We start from the raw sequence: 20,267 nt of genomic DNA, 5'->3' as shown, positions 1-20,267 counted from the left end.
TTCCTAAATTTAAAAATTAATACTCACTCAACACTAATTAAAACCTCTCTCAATATTTTGTTACCACCATAAAAGGCTTATATGGTTTATAATGACTGGGCGGCAACGGGCAGCTGAGGTTTGGGATGAAATCAGTGGCCACAGGATCCAGAGAGGCTGCTGGAATCCAACTCAATGACTGAATAATAACACACACCAGAAACCATCTTTGCCTCATGCTACATGCTTTGGAGACCTCTGAGTACCAATCTGGGGCATAATTAGGAATATGCTTAGTGTCATTTATTCAATGAAACATTGTCTACAAATACTTAAAAGCATCACTAGACTGAATTAATACAAGAGAGTCCATCAAATTAATAAAGTACACTTTTAATATGTATTAGTTGTGACCTTTTTTCCTACTAATTGTTACGATCTTACAAATACAGAGTACTTTGCCTGCCTACTTGTTTCAACTATTAACATTATTTTCAAAGCATGTATTATCTGTTTTCATTTTTCACATTTTTCAATTCCCTATTTGACCAATGGACAAAGCTTCAGTTGGATAGAGAACTTCAGATTAATTCTCGAATCCAGTTGGTCATCCTGGCTCTTTTCTATGCCATTGAGAATTCCCTGTATTTGGAAAGGTATGTTAAGAGACACACTGCTGATCTTCCAGGCTTTATTTGTCATTTAATATCCTAAATCCCATGCCTTGAATAGAAAATATCTCTAGAACACAGGCATAAAGAGCAAGGCGAATTCTTAAGAAAAGGTAGTTGAGAATCAGCCCAAATCTCAAAGACAAGGATGACACATATAACTTAGCAATACGACATCTGAATTACAGGTAATTGGTGACAATAAGGGAAGTAGAAAAGTTGGTGGCAGTGACATCATGAACATTAACAGACCCCTTAATACATTATATTTAGTAAATCAGGTTAGTCCTATTTTAACATTTTTAATAGCCATCAATTACATGCTGAGTGATGTTATATATTATGTATGTATGTGGTATATGTGGTAATACTGTAAAATACACATTTGAATATGAATACCTTAGTAAATTATATTAATTATAGCTGAAGTCTAGAAACAATACGTAAAACAATGCTAACACTTATGCCTAAAATGCTTTCCTTTTTATCTTTTAAATTCCAATTTCTTGTGTGATTTTTAAAATTATTTTTGTGTTTAAAACAAAAGCAGGGTCAACTGAACTCCACTTTCAATTAATATTTATTTTTATAAATTGGTGGATAATACACTTAGTGAAAAAAAAACACTTTTCAGGTCCAAAGTTCCAAAGGGTGAAAAGAAAGGTTTTAAAATCCTATCCAACGTATTGCGATTGTTCTACTATTCTTTAAAAGCCTTTAAAATCGCTTCTTCCATGTTTCTTCCCTAAAAGACTGAGAGAATTAACAATACAATGTAATCTAGGTTTAAATTTGGGTGTCTCCTGTGTTTCAGATATTTATGTTTGAGCTTTCTCTTACTGACAAGCCACTTAAAGGGTCACTGTTACTTTGAGGTTTTATCTATGAGATTTGTGTCTTTGGGGCTCATTAGGAACGTTTTCAAAGATTACAATGTCAATAGCACCTAATTACTGGACTGTGAGAAAGGTCTTCTTAAGTACATAAAATCTGTGGCAGTGCACAGTGCACAATGGGCAGTTCAGATCCCAAATTGTACCACAGTTAAGTAGCAAACAAATTAATAATGTTACCTGGGATCTTTTGGGATAATTACTACTGTGTAAAAAAACGGCTTTGAAATTCTGCAGATAGTATGGTACCTCATTTTTTTATTCCCTTATATTAATGAGGATTTATTTATCTCTTAAACTCTCTTTGTTGCAAGAATAACTCTGTTGTTCTTGCTAGAATTTTTTGGAGTACAGCTTGCAACATAACAAAAAGTTAATTTCAATTTGCTTAGGAAAGATATATCACCTGATATAACGTTGTTTTAAGTTATGTTTTGTTTTATTTTGCTCTTTTCAAAATATCTACCATATGATCTGATACCAGTGACAAATTTTATTCTTTCTTATGCTTGGTAGACAATTAGTTACTAAAGAATTAAAGGAGAGACCAGTTCTTTTAAATCACTAGCCTACTGCTGAGGACATTATAGCTCTCGTGTAGTAGATTAAAAAGCAGGTTTGCCTGACTTTATTTTGGGAACCCAGGGATTATATTATCCATAGCTCAGGAGGAAAGGCAGGGATGAGGTTAGCTAGGCACTTCACCTCATTTAATCCTCATAACAAAGCTAGGAGGTGGGGTCGCCATCTCCATTTTACACAGCAGGGGGAGCTGAATGAAGTTACCCAGGGAGTGACTGGAATGAGACAGGAATCGAAATCTGTCCACCTCCAAAGCCTTTCTGCTACATCACGTTTTCCCATTGTGTGTTGTTGAAAATGGGACCACACATTGTCATGCGTGAGCCTTGGGGCAAGTCAATATAATTGAGTGGTGACAAGCCTGGGCTCTAGGGCCACATTCTGTGGGTCTGAACCCAGCCTTATTTATAAATTAATAATCTATTTGTGGTCATAAACCTGGCAGCTTACTAAACCCCTCTGAATCCAACTGTCTCCTCTAAGGCTTGAGAAAGCAAGAGTGCTGACTTTATAGGGTTTTTGTGAGGATTAGAGTTAAAACTTAAAAGGCATTTGGAATAGTACCTACACCCACTAAATGATAGTTATCCATAATTTTCAAAAGTACCTTGTGGTATGAAAATACAACGTAAGAACCTCTGTCTTTAATGCAACACCAAGGATGCTGTTAACAGGGAGGATAAATATTCGTAGGGTATTTAAAACATTAATATTCTATTTACATAATTTAAAAAACAGAACTCAATACCACAGTGACTTTACAGGGTTGAATTTGGCTTCTGTCACCATATAGGTTACCCCTGTGTTATAAAAAGTAATTAAGACTTGTCTATAAGTCAGGTATGTACAAACCATGTAGCTAAACACCTCTTTGAAAATGTATTTGTGAATTAGTGCTTGAAAACACTGATAACGTATTGAACTATTTCCTAGGGGCCTGAAGGGGGTTCTCCACCTTCTGAAGTACCTGAGAAGCTTGGAGTGATTTGTTTTGTGACGACAGTTTGGTCCTTTGACCGTCTAGTGTGAATACTGTTCAGTCCCCATAATCGTGAAAGGCTGATATTCATCTACTCCTAAAATTAGTAAATTTGTAATTCAGTTTCCTCCTGGCATTCATGTATTGGTTTTCTTATCCATTAAAAATAGAAAATTTGGGCCTCCCTGGTGGCGCAGTGGTTGAGAGTCCGTCTGCCGATGCAGAGGACACGGGTTCATGCCCTGGTCCGGGAGGATCCCACATGCCGCGGAGCGGCTGGGCCCGTGGGCCATGGCCGCTGGTCCTGCGCGTCCGGAGCCTGTGCTCCGCAACGGGAGAGGCCACAACAGTGAGAGGCCCGCGTACAGCACAAAAAAAAAAAAATAGAAAATTTATTTCTAGTCAATTTTGGATTAACTGGAACCCAATTAACCAGAAACTTTTGTTAGCTGGATGATTTCCGCACACTATCTTCAGAGGGGAAAACATGACATGTCAACGTTATATCAGAGGTTTTGTAGAAACATCAGGGTTATGCCCAGAGGCTTTCAGTATGACACTGTCACCCACGCCTCTTCTGCGGTGCAGTCATATTCAGAATGATGCACTTTGTGGCATGCTGCAAAATTATGGATCATAAAATAGCATTTACTTTCAATTTTATTACTAAGGCAAAAAAAGGGGGCTAATGAATTTTAGGAGGGCTTTCCGTAGACAGGGTGGAAATAACTCTACACTTTGCATTTTCAGGACAGAGGAAAGTGAGTGACAGTGTTTGTTTTGGCCAAAGTTGCCTTATGGCCCAGGTGGCCATCAAGGTCGGTTTGTATGACTACAAATGGACCTTTGAAAACTGTTTTGCTTGGCAGAGAAAAATCACTTTTGGATGTAAAATTCTCAACTGAATTTTTTGCTGTTAATTAAGCTCTCTAATTAAAATGTCAGGTGGAACACAGGTTCCAAATTTAACAATTTATATTTTTATGATAAATCATGAGTCTCTCTTCCCCTAATACATTGTGATATTTTAGAAATAACTTACTGTATGGGTTGGAATTTCCAACAATTCAACAGAGCTAGTCCCTTATTTAAATGCTGACATCTTCGGGGACTTCCCTGGCACTCCAGTGGTTAGGACTACGCACTTCCACTGCAGGGGGCCCCGGTTTGATCCCTGGTCAGGGAACTAAGATCCCCCAAGCCACGCAGTGTGGCCAAAAAAAAAAAAAGGTGATATCTTTAAATTGCATGCCCTAGGCTAGCAGCTGGTACAGAGTCCAGGCTGGGTGTTACTGTCACCTAAATGGCAGTCCAGGAGGCAGCCAGCACTGTGACTGCAGAAAGATCCCTCTGCACCCAGGCAGGCACCTCCGGCAAAGGTACTACCTATACCCGTAAGCACTACAGAAAAAGCCTCTCCACTGCATGGAGGCCCAGAAGAGAGGTTCCTTTCTCAATCTAGTTTTCAAAAAGTTGATTTTAAAATTAGGGTCCAGCAGGAATAAAGATGCAGACATAGAAAATGGACTTGAGGACACGGGGAGGGGGAAGGGTAAATTGGGATGAAGTGAGAGAGTAGCACTGACATATATAGACTACCAAATGTAAAATAGATAGCTAGTGGGAAGCAGCCACATAACACTGGGAGATCAGCTCAGTGCTTTGTGACCACCTAGAGGGGTGGGATAGGGAGGGTGGGAGGGAGACGCAAGAGGGAGTAGATATGGGGATATATGTATACATATAGCTGATTCACTTTGTTATACAGCAGAAACTAACACACCATTGTAAAGCAATTATACTCCAATAAAGATGTTAAAGAAAAAATTAGGGTCCAAGATTTAAACTCATATCACACACTTCCTCCTTGTATAAAGATTCATTATAAAAGTCTACTTTTAAAAATTCCCAGACATGAACAACAGAAATTACTGACACCCTTTGATTACCAACAATAATTCAAACAAATAACGTTGCATTTCATTAATCCAACTTGTTTATTAGAGAAAAGCAAGCATGGTTGTTTCCTAAAGACTTACAGAAACGTGTGGACAAAATATACTTCCACCTCCAAAAGAGTCCAATTTGAGGCCACACAAGGACTGATGGGAGATAAAGGATGCTATAAATAGTTGTCCTTTTCTTCTAAGCATTAAATTGGAAAAATAGGGATTTAACAGGAGCTTTGGGTTTGTTGGCAGTTTAATTAAAAAGAAACAGGATTCCAACTGAGACAGTTCCTGGTTTTGAAATATGACTCAATTCATTTTCAGTTAGCAGAGATCAATATTCAGAAATACATATTAACATTCTTTTATTTATCATATCTATTAATTTAATAAATTGGCTGAAAAAAGTCATGCATTCACCCAGAAACCAAACATCTCAGGACAACAAAGAAAAGCATTATTAATCTTAATTACCCATCCTGCGTGAACCATTTCTCCAACAATAAGGATTCTTACCTCTTGGTGAAGGCGGGAGGGATATGTGATCCCTGTCTAGGTCGACATACCTGTTGTCTATCTGTAGGTAAACCAAACCGTTTCATTACTGAGGCTGAATAATACTGACTGATTAAATGTTAAATAGGGAAAAAATAATCTACCTACCGAAGATGCATGATAAACATTTGCAGAAGATGTTGACGCTGTTATCAATTTCACTTTGGATTGCACAAATAAAGGTTTAACTTTCTGAAAGACACAAACAGTATGTACCGTGTTATCCAGGGGAAATAATGACCAGCCCAAATGGATGTAGAATGTTTTTCAGTCCTTAGTTAACTGAGATATGAAAATCATGCTCCTAACTTATTTGCTCAAATATCGCTGGGGAAATCCTTTCCTTTAAACCCAAGGAATAGACCCCTTCCTAATTCAGGCTACTTTGAGAGAAAATTCAAGAAAAATGTTTTCCTTAATGTCTCTTCTGACTCTACTTCCTTTTGATTATCCCTATGCCATATAGGATTTACTGCTTGTAACTGATCAGTTACCACCAGGTCATCCCCAGCACCACCCAGCTCCTGGAAGCTACACAGTGATGGTCCTGATTCCCAGGAACTGAAGAGTGAAAACACAAAAGCACCTCTTCCAGGAGTTCAGTAGCACACAAGCAGAATTGCCACCAACATCATATACTGCAAAGTAAATCATGACATTAAAAATGCACAAGTTTTCGAAAAGGACCAAAAGTACACAAAGCATGATTATCAAAAAGAGGTCTGAGGTCCATGGATGCACCCTGGAAATTTATGTGACGTTCTCCCTACTCAAGGCTTCTCTCTTGCTGGTTTGTATGTGTGTATACACACATACATTAAGAGTGTTTGCATGCATTTTTCTATTTCCCCACAGCCTGCTCCCACTCTGTTTTTGTTCCTCTCACCAAATAAACCATTTAAATATTTATTTGTATTTTTTATTTGAATACGTTCTTGCAAAAATATGTAATTTTGTGCATGTATTTGAATGTGTGCTAGTATTATGTGATATCCTATTTTGTTGATTCTAAGGCATAGCCTTCTGATACTTCAACATCCCTAAAATCAGGATGCATCTGACAAGAGACGGAGCGTCACAGTGTGATTGGCAGCACTTTTTCTCTTTTAGAGTCTTATAAAATCTTGAACCGATGTTGAGCACATCTTAGATTCAGGGTGAAAAACAGCACATCTCGTGTGTTCCACTTCTTTCGCTAAGGACTACGTACAAAGTAATTTCACTAAGTACTATGCTTTTAAGGTCCATCCATTTTGCTACATATACATAAAATCTAGCACCGCATAGTACTACACAGTACTCCAGGCATGTGTCGGCCCCGTTTTGCCCATCTGCTCTCCTAAGGTGGTCCAAGCCACACCATCTCTTACCAGCATCACTTCAATAGCTTCCCAAGCTGTTTCTTTCCCTGCCCCTGGCCTCCATAGCTGCCAGAGTTGTCCCTTTAAAATGTTAAGTGAGACTGTCTTACTGCTCTGCTGAAAACTCTAAAAGGCTCCCAATATTACTCAGAGTAATAGAAAAAAAATCAAAGTCCTATTATCCCTTTAACCATATTTATTCCTGTTCTCTCTCGTTGCTCACTGCTCCAGCCACACTGGATGTTTTGTTGTTTCTCAAACATGCCAGGTACACTTCTGTCTTAGAGTCTTCCGATGGTCCTTTCCCTGTCAGAAAACTCTTTTAAATATACACATGGTTCTTTCCTCATTGCCTTCAAGTCTTTCATAAAGATGGTAAAAGAAGCCAGTGTTAAATGCATGACTGCTGAGAATTTAAGTTCCAATGTACTCCATTGTTTCATACCGTGGGTGTAGAAGAAAATACAACCTCTCTGCCAGGGCTGAAAAAGGTAAAATCCTGCTGAAGTTGGGGTAAGAAATAGGGGCTGTGCATGTCAACCTGCCTTCCAGCTGAAATGTAAAAGGGAGATTTGAGCAACACACAAGAGAATGCAGTTGATAACACTGGGTTTCAACACACCTCACCCTGTCAAGGATGAGAGAGAAGAGTAAATAAAACAGGGACTATGGAAAAACTGTAGAGTCAGTTAAAGAAACAGTATCCTGAAATCAGAACTATATTCTTTAAAAAATGACCTATTATGAGATCTAGATGGAAACTTCATTAAACTTGCTGTCCCCAACAATAGAGTATAAGAATATACGACCTCTAGAAACTACTGACAAAAGTCTCTGGAAAAGAATTGGTGGAGATAAAATGCAAACTAACATAATATTGTCAAAAAAAGCTATGACTTGTTTATGGATTAGACGATTCAGCACCTAAAAGGTGCCAACTGTGCCCAAACTGATCTATAGACTTAATGCACTTCGAATCAAAATCCCAATAGAATTTTTAATTTGTTTCTTATGTTTTTTTTTATACTGTGAATACTGACAATCTGATTCTAAATTTTATATGGAAATGTAAAGATCCAATAAAGCCAAGGCATTCTTGAAGAACATCAGGGCAGGAGTATTTGTTTTATCAGAAAAAGATTTATAATAAAGGTATAGATACTAAATCAGTGTCACATTGATGCGAGAACAGACAAATAGAACAGTAGGACAGAATAGACAGAAACAGACTCATACATACGTGAGCCCTTACTATAATATATAACGGGTGGAATTATGTATCGGGGAGAAGATGGACTTTTTAATAAATGGTGCTAGATCTGCTGATTACATTAAAAGAAAATGAAATCAGATGTGTACCGTCCTGTACACTAATATCAATTCTAGGTGGATTAAACCTCTAAATACGAAAGGCAAAACAAGAAAAAAATTTTAAGTTTATAGAGAAGAAAATATTTTTTGTTTTTTAGGTTTTTTTAAATTATTGAAATATAGCTGACAAAATTATGTTAGTTTCAGATGTACGACATAGTGATCTGACATTTGCATACATTAGAGAAGAATTTTTTTTTTTTTTTTTGCGGTACGTGGGCCTCTCACTGTTGTGGCCTCTCCCGTTGCAGAGCACAGGCTCCGGACGCGCAGGCTCAGCGGCCATGGCTCACGGGCCCAGCCATTCCACGGCATGTGGGATCTTCCCGGACCGGGGCACGAACCCGTGTCCCCTGCATCGGCAGGTGGACTCTCAACCACTGCACCACCAGGGAAGCCCGAGAAGAATATATTTTTGATTAAAGGTTAGGTAAGGTTTTCTTAAAGACAGAAAAAAAAATAAAGGCAAAAAGGAAAAGATTATTAAACTAACATTGAGATTAAGAACATTTATTTATGAAAAGATACCAAAACCTTGTCCACAAACTGGGAGATGACATTTGCAACCCAAGCATGCTGCTTGGTACATATTTGTACTCAAATATCTGTGAATGGACAAGTGACTAGAGTATAGGGAACCAAGGGAAAATGTTAGTTTACCCAAAGTTCATTCACTCATCATTTTCTCCCCTTCCCTCTCTCTATTTTTCTTAAATATTCGCTGTCCACTTTGATGAGTGTCTTGAGTGCATATATACTGTGTAGCTATATAGATAAGGATTCATGAGCTTGAATCCCAAATAAGTAGTGGCACACAGATGTATTCTCGACTAGATAGAGTCCATCTCTCCTCCATAGGAAGATAGATTGCATGAACATCTGAGGCAGGGCCAAGATTTTTCTCAAGAAAATACTGGATCTATTACTATGCTTGGACTGGAATAATTTTGAGATTTTAGAAGTCTGTTTCATAAAGCCTGGACAATTCAAATTTGGACCAGAAAATTTTACCAGATAATCCTTAAAAAGCCTGCTTTTTGAGTAGCACAGCATTCTCCTGGGTCCTCCAATATTTTATTTGTCCAGCTGATTAAATATCTAAAATGAGGATTATTCCAATTAAAGTTGTAACCTTCAGTTGAGAAGAGAAAAAACCAAAAGGAGAAGAAAGAGACTTAATATATTCCCATCTACGTAGACCAGTTTTGGAACATTTCAGGGGAGTCAATTATTAAAATCCTCAGCAAGGTTCATATTACTATGTAAATTTAGTTAAAAATTAGAAATAATATTATCTTGCCAATGTTCTTAAGTTCTTTGATCTCTTGCAGCAACTTGGAGTTAGAAAACTGTCTTAAAGTGAAAATTGTGGAAAAAATTTTAGAAAGAAAGTGATTTTAGATTGTAAGCCTCTTGAAGCAGGAGACCAAAATTTATATTTCTTGTGACTTTTCCCACAAACCTGACTTGTCCTCAGAACACTTAGCTGTGTAGCAGTTTCTCAATAGCATTTACAGTATGTTAAGTTACTGATTGATTGCAATTTATTGATTATCTTTCTACACTGGTCATCATTTGCCTTTACAATTACAACTCCCAAGTGAAAACATTAAGTAAACAGTTTTAAAAATAGTCTATTTTATATCATATGATATCACTTATATGTGGAATCTAAAAAAATAATACAAATGAACGTATTTACAAAACAGATACAGGCTCACAGACATAGAAAACAAATTTATGGTTACCAAAGGGGGAAAAGGAAAGGGATAAATTAGGAGTTGGGACTAAACAGATACACACTAGTATATATAAAATAGATAAACAACAAGGACCTACTGTATAGCACAGGGAACTATATTCAATATCTTGTAAAAACCTATAATGGAAAAGAATCTGAAAAAGAACATATATATATTCAGTTATGTATATATATATGTGTGTGTGTGTGTGTGTATATATATATATATATATATATATATATATATATATATATATATATATATATATATATATATAACTGAATCACTTTGCTGTACACCAGAAACTAACACAACATTGTAAATCAACTATACTTTAATTTCCAAAAAAAGTCTATTTTAGAATTGGGCTTTATCTACAGGTGACTTCTAGTGTGAAAACGAATGGCTTGGTACTAGGAACAGATTCTTTTACCTCCTTTCTCCATTTGGAAGTGACTGGATACTTGGATCTTGAGCTGTGACAGTTCCTACATTCCATCCACGCACACAAATGGTCAGGTTGATAAATGCCTCCCGGGGGAATGAGTCCCCCTCCTCTGAAATTTTCACTTGCCTCCATTATAGCTCAACCATACTGCGTGGTAACAATATGTTTACACATCTATGTCTCACACTGGATTGAGCTCTTTGGGTTCAGACGCTCTGTCTTATGCCATCAGCATTCAGCAGAGTGACGCATGTACTATCTCCAGAGCCTCTAATGTCAGGGGTTCAAAAAATGTTAACTTCAGAAAGACACGTTACAGGTATCATCAAAGAGACAAAGAGTATTTAGCCAGTGTGTACTTACAACATAATTGAAGGATGTGTCAGCCAGCACTGCAAATTGACGGAACAATGTGTGTCTAGTAAACATCTCGTCCTTAAGGACGTGAAAGCTGAAACAAAAGAAGCAGTGGAATTAAAATGAACAGAAATTATAGGAAAGAGCAAATCGGTATTATGTTCTTGTGATTAGAAACTAGAATGTTCAGTGTAAGAGCAAGGAGATACAAGTAAAAATTTAAAAATATTAGTATGAACTTACCACTCTTTGATTTTTAAAATTATGTATTTTCCAGCCCTGAAAAGCAAATAGGAGGGAGTAGCCATACTAGATATTAACATATACCACAAAAATCATAGTATAAAAACAGTTTGGAAAGGAAAAATAAATGGAATAGAATAGGAACACTGAAACAGATTCGGGAATGTACTAGAACATAGTATGTGACCAAAGTGGCACCACAACCCAATCCAGAAAGGACTGGAGTAAAGACCTAAATATGAGAGGTAACTCATATTTAGATTTAGGCTTAAATTTAGACAAGCCATAAAGAAGGCTTGTCTAAAACCATGGGAGAATATTTTAGTGGAGATGGAGAAAGACTTTCTAAACACACCTAAGGCAAAAATATTGATGGATAAAAATTAAGAACTTCTGTACAATAAAGGTCAGCATACACAAAGTTCATAGACTAGGAAAAGGTATTTGTAACATCTAAAATTGATAAGGAATTAAAAATAAGAATACACAAATAAATTTCACAAGCCAACAGGAAAGCAAAAGACGAAAAGAGTTCACGAGAGAGGGACGTCCTTTAGAGGGAAAACATCAGATCCAAAAAAAGCATCTGAAAGTCAGTTATTACCAAATATTAGAACTCAATCCTTGTATCTCTCTATTTTTCTCCAACACTCATTCTTAGCTGATCTCATTTAATCCCATGGCTTTAAATACCATCTATACTAATGCATCCCAAATGTATGCCCCCAGCCTCAACTTTCTTCTGAACTCCAGACTCATATACTCATCACTGCCACCAGACCTCTACCCTTAAGTGACTAAAGGCACCTTAAATCAAAATTGATTTCCCGCCAAAATGTGCTTGCTTGTTTCAGTTGAAGGCAACTCCATCCCTCCCGTTGTTTAGGTAAAATCCTTGACTTCTTTCTTTCCCACCTTATCTCCAATCTTTCAACACATCCTACTTTCAAAATATATCCCCAGGGCTTCCCTGGTGGCGCAGTGGTTGAGAGTCCGCCTGCCGATGCAGGGGACACGGGTTCGTGCCCCGGTCCGGGAGGATCCCACATGCCGCGGAGCGGCTGGGCCTGTGAGCCATGGCCGCTGAGCCTGTGCGTCCGGAGCCTGTGCTCCGCAACGGGAGAGGCCACAACAGTAAGAGGCCCGCGTACCGAAAAAAAAAAAAAATCCCCAATTTAATCATTTCTCAACAGCTCCAGGTCTCCCATCCCAGTCAAATCACCATCATGTTTTGCCTAAGAGGGGTTTATCCTTTCTGGAGCTCTTAACTCTTCTCCCTGCTTTTCCTTTGGCTTCCCTATGGCTTTTTATCAACACAAGTCATAATTCTTTTAAGACATCAGATCATTGGGTCTTTCCTCAGTTCAAGACTCTCCAGTGAGGTTTTAGGGTACCAACTCATTATTCTGAATATTGATAAATAAAGGGGATCAAGCATTTATCTTGCCTTATCTTGTCTGAAACTATATTTCAGGGTAACCAGTGGGGAAAACTTTTTTTTCTTTAATAGAATTTAGCTAAGAAATGCAGAAGGAAAGATAAAATTAAGGTATCACCAATTTGCAACCCTAATGAAATCTTGGATCATGGTTTGTGATCATTGATGGATGTTAAAATTATTTGGAGAAAGGTCAGTGATGAACCTTAAAATATATGAATTAGCCTGATAACACTTGATTAAAATAATATAGCCGGACACTATGTGCCCTATGATGTGATGCATAGGAATTACATAGTAGTTCGAGTGAAGTAGTCTTGCCTAAAATATTGAACCTGAGTCTAATCAACTCTCTGGATTTAAAGATCAGTTTGTAAGATATACAGATAGAAGAACATGTTAGATGACACCACACAAACATACACACGTGCACATAAACAATTAGTCAAATCCAGAATGGGGGACATTCTACATAACAAATGAGCATATTTCTCTAGTAAATCAATGGGCTGGAAAGAACGGGGATGTAAGTGGGACCATCATAGAAAAAAAAAAAAGATTTAAAGGCTATAACACCCAAATGCAGTGGTCCACCTACCGTGAATCCCGATTTAATCAAACAACTGTAAGAGATTCCCTTGAGATAATCAAGGAATTTGAATGTGATTTGGTCAATAAGTAGTACTAAAGGATTTATATTGCTAACTTTATTAGGTGTGGTAATGACCCAGTAGGCATGTAAAAGAGAAAATTTTCTTATCAATTGAAAACAAAGCTTCTAGTGATTTCCCATCTCAGAGTAAAACCCCAAATGTTCTACCTCACTGAGCTCTTACACCACTCCTCCCTGCTCATGTCTCTCCAGCCACCTGGCTTCCTCACTGTCCTTGAACACACAAGCAAACCCCCACCCCAGGACCTTTGCACGTGATGTTCCTTCACCTGGAAGTCTCTTCCAGGTAATCACATGGCGTGCTCCCTCACTCATTCAGGTCTCTGTATCTGAAGATAAATATTATCACGTGCAAATGAATGGAAATGTTTTAATAGCCCTACGGAGGAAGATGACTGTGTAGGTCCACTTAAACCAGGTATCAAGAGAGTCTGTCCATCCTGTCTATGATTTAAATTTGAAACACTGAGATCAGGAATAAAACAGTTTTGAATTAGTTTTCCTTTGAAGTGACTTTGACTACTCTTCTTTTTTAGGTCAGTTATTTTGCATCTCTTGAAAGAGGTATTTGAGGGCATTTCATATTAGTTAATATATACAGAAAAATGCAAGGCTCCCAATTTCCTTAAAAGACGATTAGTCGCATTTTTATAAATAGAATTTGTATGTATCACCACACTATACCTGTTCCTGAGAATTAAGAATTTCTTTTCCCAGTTTTTGTTGATCTGATCTGATTCCTTCTTAACCCTGTAATAAATTTATAGGTGGTTAAATATTGTATTAGCTGCAAATGAACAATTATGAATTACTATCACCAGTACCTCTCCGACTTCTTTTTCTCTTTCTCTAACTTAGCCTTTAACATTTGTATTTGCTCTTCCAAACCACGTTTCTCTTCTTCAATCTTTCAATAGAAAATACATCACAAAGTTAATTATACCCTATTTCCCCATAAATCTGAAAGGTTATTTCTATTAAATAGCATGCATATTCTAACTATCATCAAAAATTTGAGGGAACAATGGATTACATTTACTTGCAAATTCCCATAAACTGGAAGAATTTAAGATCCCATGCCTCCATTTCCTGTCAATGATTCACTTCAAAGCAGCCAGTGTGAGACAATATTACCAAGTAGCCAAAATTTATCTTCATCACCCCTCCCCCCTACCAGGTATCACTTTTTCTAAATCTCTTCATCATAGCAGCAGCTGCCCCCAGTTACTCTATTTCCTCTTTCTATCAAAACTGTCCTCAGGAAAGGATCTGACCAACTCAATCACATTAGAACTGTATGCCATTTCTCAGTACTGTTTCTATTTTACAAGGGGACAAAGTTTTGGCAAAGGAATGAATCTGTAACAGTGGAATTGTAGACATGTCATGAATGAGATTTATTTGGGTGTGGCAGGGATGTACCCCAGAATCATACTATAGAGGCAATCAGGTCCTCTGTCTCTTCATTAGACTGATTCTTGGTGTAGCTTTCAAAGTCATTACTCCTCTCTAAGGATAGTCAGCATTGATATAAACAATATTTAAGTTAATAATAAGGGTCATATTAGTCATTATTATACCTTAGCCACTGATAGTCTCGCTTTTTCTCCATGCATCACAGCAGGTATTCCATGTCTAACCTGGAAAGAAAATAAACCAAAGCAAGTATAACATTTCAAGTCAATGCATAAAGATGTGGTTTTTATGCAGCTTAGAGAAAGGCAAATGAGACTAAAAATATGCCAACCCTAGTCCCATAGGGGTTTTGACTGCCTCATTTAATTTACAAGACTCAGTGTTTATACATTGCATTTGCAATTGGACAATTATATCCCATTAAAACCAACGTTCCCACTACTGTTTGTTTTCTAAATGCATTACTTTGTAATTATATATGGGTCAAATTTTACCATTACACTTTTTTTTTTTTATTGAAGTGGGCAGTTATTACCCAGTGAAGTCACAAGCTTAAAAAAAACCTTTTATTTTATTTTTCTCAACTATCTTTTGGATTAAATCTAATGAATCCCAGTTATAGATATAAAAACACTGCGTTTCAAAATGGTTAAGTAAATTACATATTGCACTTTTTTGTTTTTTAGATTTTAATGCATTCGTTTGCTCATTTATTTAATAATAAATAAATAAACTTTTATTTTAAATGATAATTAAGACGAATTTTCACTACTCTTCCTCTTGAATGATGCAGAGAGCAGATGGCAGTGACAAAATATACTGAATATAAAAACCTGCTTGATTAGCTATTCTTTTTTTTTGGTTGTTTTTTTTTTTTTTTGCTGCACTCGGGCCTTTCACTGTTGTGGTCTCTCCCGTTGCGGAGCACAGGCTCCGGACGCGCAGGCTCAGAGGCCATGGCTCACAGGCCCAGCTGCTTCGCGGCATGTGGAATCTTCCCGGACCGGGGCATGAACCCATGTCCCCTGCATCGACAGGCGGACCCTCAACCACTGTGCCACCAGGGAAGCCCTTTGATTAACTATTCTTATATTCCTCTACAGAATGTAGACAGCAAAAGGTGCTTCTTATTACCACCACTACCTGCTCTAGTGGGTTCTGTGACCCAAAAGCTTTTGATCTGTTGCCCATCTTGATGAGGTGGGCTCTGCCACGCAGGGTCTGGAGCCAGGTCTGCAGAATAAAGTAAAAGGAACCCAGAGCTCCCTGGAGCAATCAGAAGTGAGGGCTGAGAAGAGCTAGAAAAGAAGAGAATGGCCAGGCAGGACCCCAAGGCTGGAGCTGCTAGTGTGTGGTGAAGCCACAAGTGACCAGTGCCCAGGGGTGATGTCCAATATTCAACGTGAAATGGCATCTTCGTGATGCAGGCTGTCCCTGTTACTCACCTTCTTCAACCTCGTCCAACTAAAGGTGTCCTGTGAGTGAGTGGTTTTAGTAGCAATCACAGAATTGGGTTGAATTCAGTGTCTGATTCAACAAAGTGTGAGCTGGGATGACACAGAGCGCAATGGGACTCAGAAATTGACTCGTTTCAGTGGAAGAAGGAGCCCAGACACAGCAACAACCACCAGAAGATGCCATGGGTGTCTGGAGAAACAAGTGGACACGTTTCCGGCTGCCACAAAGCACAGAATGTGGGTTTGAGCCAACTTTACTTATATCTGAAGGGGCAGAGAGAACCCAGCTGACATTAGCTGCCACGTAACAAAATTTGTAATTAACAGCCATAAAAGTTACACGTTTTTGAGTGCCTACTATGTGCCAGGCACATCACACATATTACCATTTACTTCTATACACTAACCTATTGATTTCACCATCCCTGTTACTGTAGATTTTTAGCGATAGAGAATGCTCGCACATATTTTAAAAATAAACTGCAGATAGTACACGTGAACATAAAACTCCCACTTCCCAGAAGCCAAGGGTTTGGTTCTGTTTTAGTTTTTCTCGTCATTAACATTATAAATAAACAGTAGCCTTTATTGTTTGGGCTCCCCACAAATAAACATTAAGAATTTAGAGCATTCGAATTACCTTCCATCTTCTCTCTTCCCTCGCGTGCCTGATTTTTTATTTGCAAATGTTCAGCTCTTACTGTGGTTGCCTTTATTATGATGTCAATATATGTAAACTTCTATATGGTGATCTACGAACTCCCTGCTGATAATTCCTGATTATCCCCTGGCTGATAGGAGAATTTCCAGCACGGACTTAATCCTGAACCTGGACCCTAACCCATTGCTCTTACCTTAGTTCACTAAACTCTAACTCCTACTCCATCAGTCCCCTCAGTCCTGAGGAGCTTTCTGGTGGTCCTAGAACTACCAAGATTATTGTTCCCTTGGTTGTCTGCACACCTTCCTAGAGAAACCTACCACCTACAAGCACCAGCATAGTGACTCAGTCTCCCCAAGGCCCATGTGGCAGGAAGTTAGCCAAAAACAAAGCCTGAGGCCTAGCAACACCTATTTAACAAAACAGTGAGAATCTTGGTTATCATTAGCCTTCCTTGGCTTCGAATATGTTGGGGTCACCCAAGTCATGGGAGGCATGTACTTTTGGGGCTCCCTCTACCTGTTTGTTCTCAAAGAGCACAATCCGCTTGAACTGCCTCTCTGACCAGGAAATGAGGAGTACACAGTGAATTCACTGCCATTTGGTTAACAGTAGACCAAGGAAATCATGGGAGTAAGAGCCCCAAACTTTGGAGGGCACTTGCCCGTATGTTAATGGGAATAAACTAACCCAAATTTTAAAAACGAATCCACAGGAAGTTAGGAAAACAAACTGGCAAAACAAAATAAGTTTCCACTTAGAAAGGCATTTATATTTATTTATTTCACTCTATCTGAAGTCATGTCAGTCATTGAAAGTTTATTAAAAAAAAAAAAGATTCTGGGACTGCCCTGGTGGCGCAGCGGTTAAGAATCCGCCTGTCAATGCAGGGGACACGGGTTCGATCACTGGTCCGGGAAGATCCTGCATGTCACGGAGCAACTAAGCCCGTGTACCAAAACTACTAAGCCTGTGCTCTAGAGCCTGCGAGCCACAACTACTGAACCCACGAGCCACAACTACTGAGCCTGTGTGCCACAACTACTGAAGCCTAGAGCCCGTGCTCCGCAACAAGAGAAGCCACCACAATGAGAAGCCCACGCACCGCAACGAAGAGTAGCCCCCACTCGCCACAACTAGAGAAAGCCCGCACACAGCAACGAAGACCCAACGCAGCCAAAAAAATAGTAAATAAATAAAATTAAATTAAAAATTTTAAAAAGGAAAAAAAAGATTCTGTGTTTAAATTTGCATACAGTAAAAATTAGTTCCAATTTTCAAGGCTCCTTTTTCCTAACTCTCATATAATGATCAACTCTGTAATAACTAGAGATAAAACTGTGCTAAACCATATCTTCTGTAAAGCAAACAATTATTCAATCTCTCCCAAAGACAATACTCTGACAATGACAAAGATAGCTTCTCTTTTCATTAAAAAAAAAGCACCACATGTAGACTAGAGTGTTTGCTCTCCAGTTTGAGTTGAACTTTCAACTCCCGCTATAGCACGTTATATTCAATCCTGGCTCTGTCCACATTAAACTGTCATTTTGTTTTGCCAGCTGCTGGCGTTCCATTTTCCCTGGAATACATGTGCTGGTCTTTATGTGGCTACTTCATTGACAGGTGCAAACACTGGACTGCTAAACAGTAGACAGAGGTGAAAATGAGTGGTAATAGAAAAGGAGATAACTTCCTAAGTAGGAAAATGTAAATTAAATAATTACAAAGATAATCGAACATTGTGACTGGACATAATTCATTATAAATATTTCTCTTTTTTTGAATTTGTATATATATTTATAGCTAAAAGTCTATAAAACTAAGAAATAAGTTTTATTTACAACAGAAATTTAAGAATTATGATTCTTAAATTTATTTCCTAGTTTAAGCACTTAAAACATGTTAAAAAAACACCCAACATTTAATAAATATAATCTAAATTTGGAATCAACAGCCAAGGTTTGTAATAACAGGAATGTAATTATGTTTATTAACTGTCATATGATCAACCAGGTTCCTTATCATATCCTCTTTCTCCTTTTCTTGTTAATCAAAGACTCATCACATTCTTTCATTTCTCCTAATTTCCACAAACATCCCTCTTCTGAAACTTGGGCCGTTCCTTCTGGGTTTAATGCCTCCCTGAGTCTCTCCTTTAAACCATCAAATATATTTCTATCAAAACAATGTTTCTAACTCATGAAGAAAGATGATCTTCTGTCCCTAAAATTTCATTAATCTTGACTTCCATATTATCATTTCTTTTTCTGATTACCTTCTAAGCAAACAACTAATTCTGAATACCAGTAATGTGCCAGCAGGTGGTAGTTGGCATGGTGGTGGGTGGGGAGGGGAGAGTGATGCAACCATAGGAAGAGAGGAGAAGCAGCCTGTGTGCTTACAGTCTGGAAAGAAGAGACTTAAGAAGTGAGAGCACTGAGGACAGACTAGGAGGTTGTATGCAGTCAGGCACTGATCACTGCGTAAGCCAGAAGGCAAAACAGAACATTTACCTCCATATATCACTGGTGAATTTTCTTCTAACAAAATTATTAGAATTCAATTTCAAAATTCTTTCAAAAATAGACAAGAGCCACAGGCACACAGCACTTCCCAGAGAGTAAGTTTGCTTTAGAACAACAGAGAACTCTTTCTGCCCTCACCTGTGAAGTACCAAGCAATAGCAGTCTATTACCAAGGAAGGCATAAGAGCATAGAGACTTACTCAGTGGCACAGGTGGATAGTTCTGCTGAAAGCTAAAGGTGGAGCAGCACACAGAGAAAAGCACTCTGTTACCCTCATTCCCATTCTAGGCACACACCCACTGCAAGAATATCAAGGCTGTGGCCCACTAAAAGGAACCACAGCAACAACCAAACTCAATTCAACTTTTGGCTAGATTGGCTCTACCGCTTACAGTAACAGTCTGTTACAGGAAGAGGCATGCCATTTCCAGGTGTGAACACTGTTTATTTCAGTCTCTACTATTCTACACATGATGACTGATATTCAATCGAAAATTATGAGACAGACAAAAAGGAAAAGAACCTATTGTCAGGAGACAAAGCAATCAACAGAATCAGATTCAAAGATAACCCATGGATCATGGAACTATCAGATGAGGACTTTAACTATAATTAAAATGTTAAAGAACCTAGGAGAAAAAGTGAACAATATAGATGGTAAACAATAAATAGATAATTTCAGCAGAGATTTGGAAAATGTAAAAAAAAAAGTCAAATGTAAATATTAGAAAATTTTTAAAAAGACGAAAAAATTAATTTCTTTGATTAATCAATACAGCTGAGGAAAACAATTAGTAAATTTGAAGGTAGGTCAAAAAAATACCCCAAACTGAAACACAAAGAGGAAAAAGTCGTTTAAAATCAATGATCGGAATATCCAAGAATTTGGGGACAATATCAGATGGTCTAACATATGTGTAATCAGAATCTGAGAAGGAGAAGGGAGAGAGAATAGGGCAAGAG

General features: G+C 38.0%; 1 protein-coding gene across 1 annotated transcript in view; it reads right to left on the bottom strand.

Moving 5' to 3' along the window:
* C2H10orf67 (chromosome 2 C10orf67 homolog) overlaps nucleotides 1-20,267 on the bottom strand; it is a 119,211-nt gene that overhangs the window by 10,648 nt on the left and 88,296 nt on the right. The window contains exons 11-15 of the mRNA XM_089906421.1: nucleotides 14,822-14,881; nucleotides 14,066-14,148; nucleotides 13,926-13,991; nucleotides 10,894-10,981; nucleotides 5,717-5,800 (exon numbers count right to left, since the gene is read on the bottom strand). Coding sequence (XP_089762547.1) covers nucleotides 5,717-5,800; nucleotides 10,894-10,981; nucleotides 13,926-13,991; nucleotides 14,066-14,148; nucleotides 14,822-14,881 — 381 coding nt within the window. The remainder of the gene's footprint in view (nucleotides 1-5,716; nucleotides 5,801-10,893; nucleotides 10,982-13,925; nucleotides 13,992-14,065; nucleotides 14,149-14,821; nucleotides 14,882-20,267) is intronic.

The sequence above is a fragment of the Delphinapterus leucas genome, chromosome 2 (assembly GCF_059928025.1).
Source record: "Delphinapterus leucas isolate spDelLeu-1000000601 "Yukka" chromosome 2, BTC_Dleu_Yukka2, whole genome shotgun sequence".
Classification (NCBI taxonomy): Eukaryota; Metazoa; Chordata; class Mammalia; order Artiodactyla; family Monodontidae; genus Delphinapterus; species Delphinapterus leucas.
This window is presented reverse-complemented; position numbering and strand designations above follow the sequence as displayed.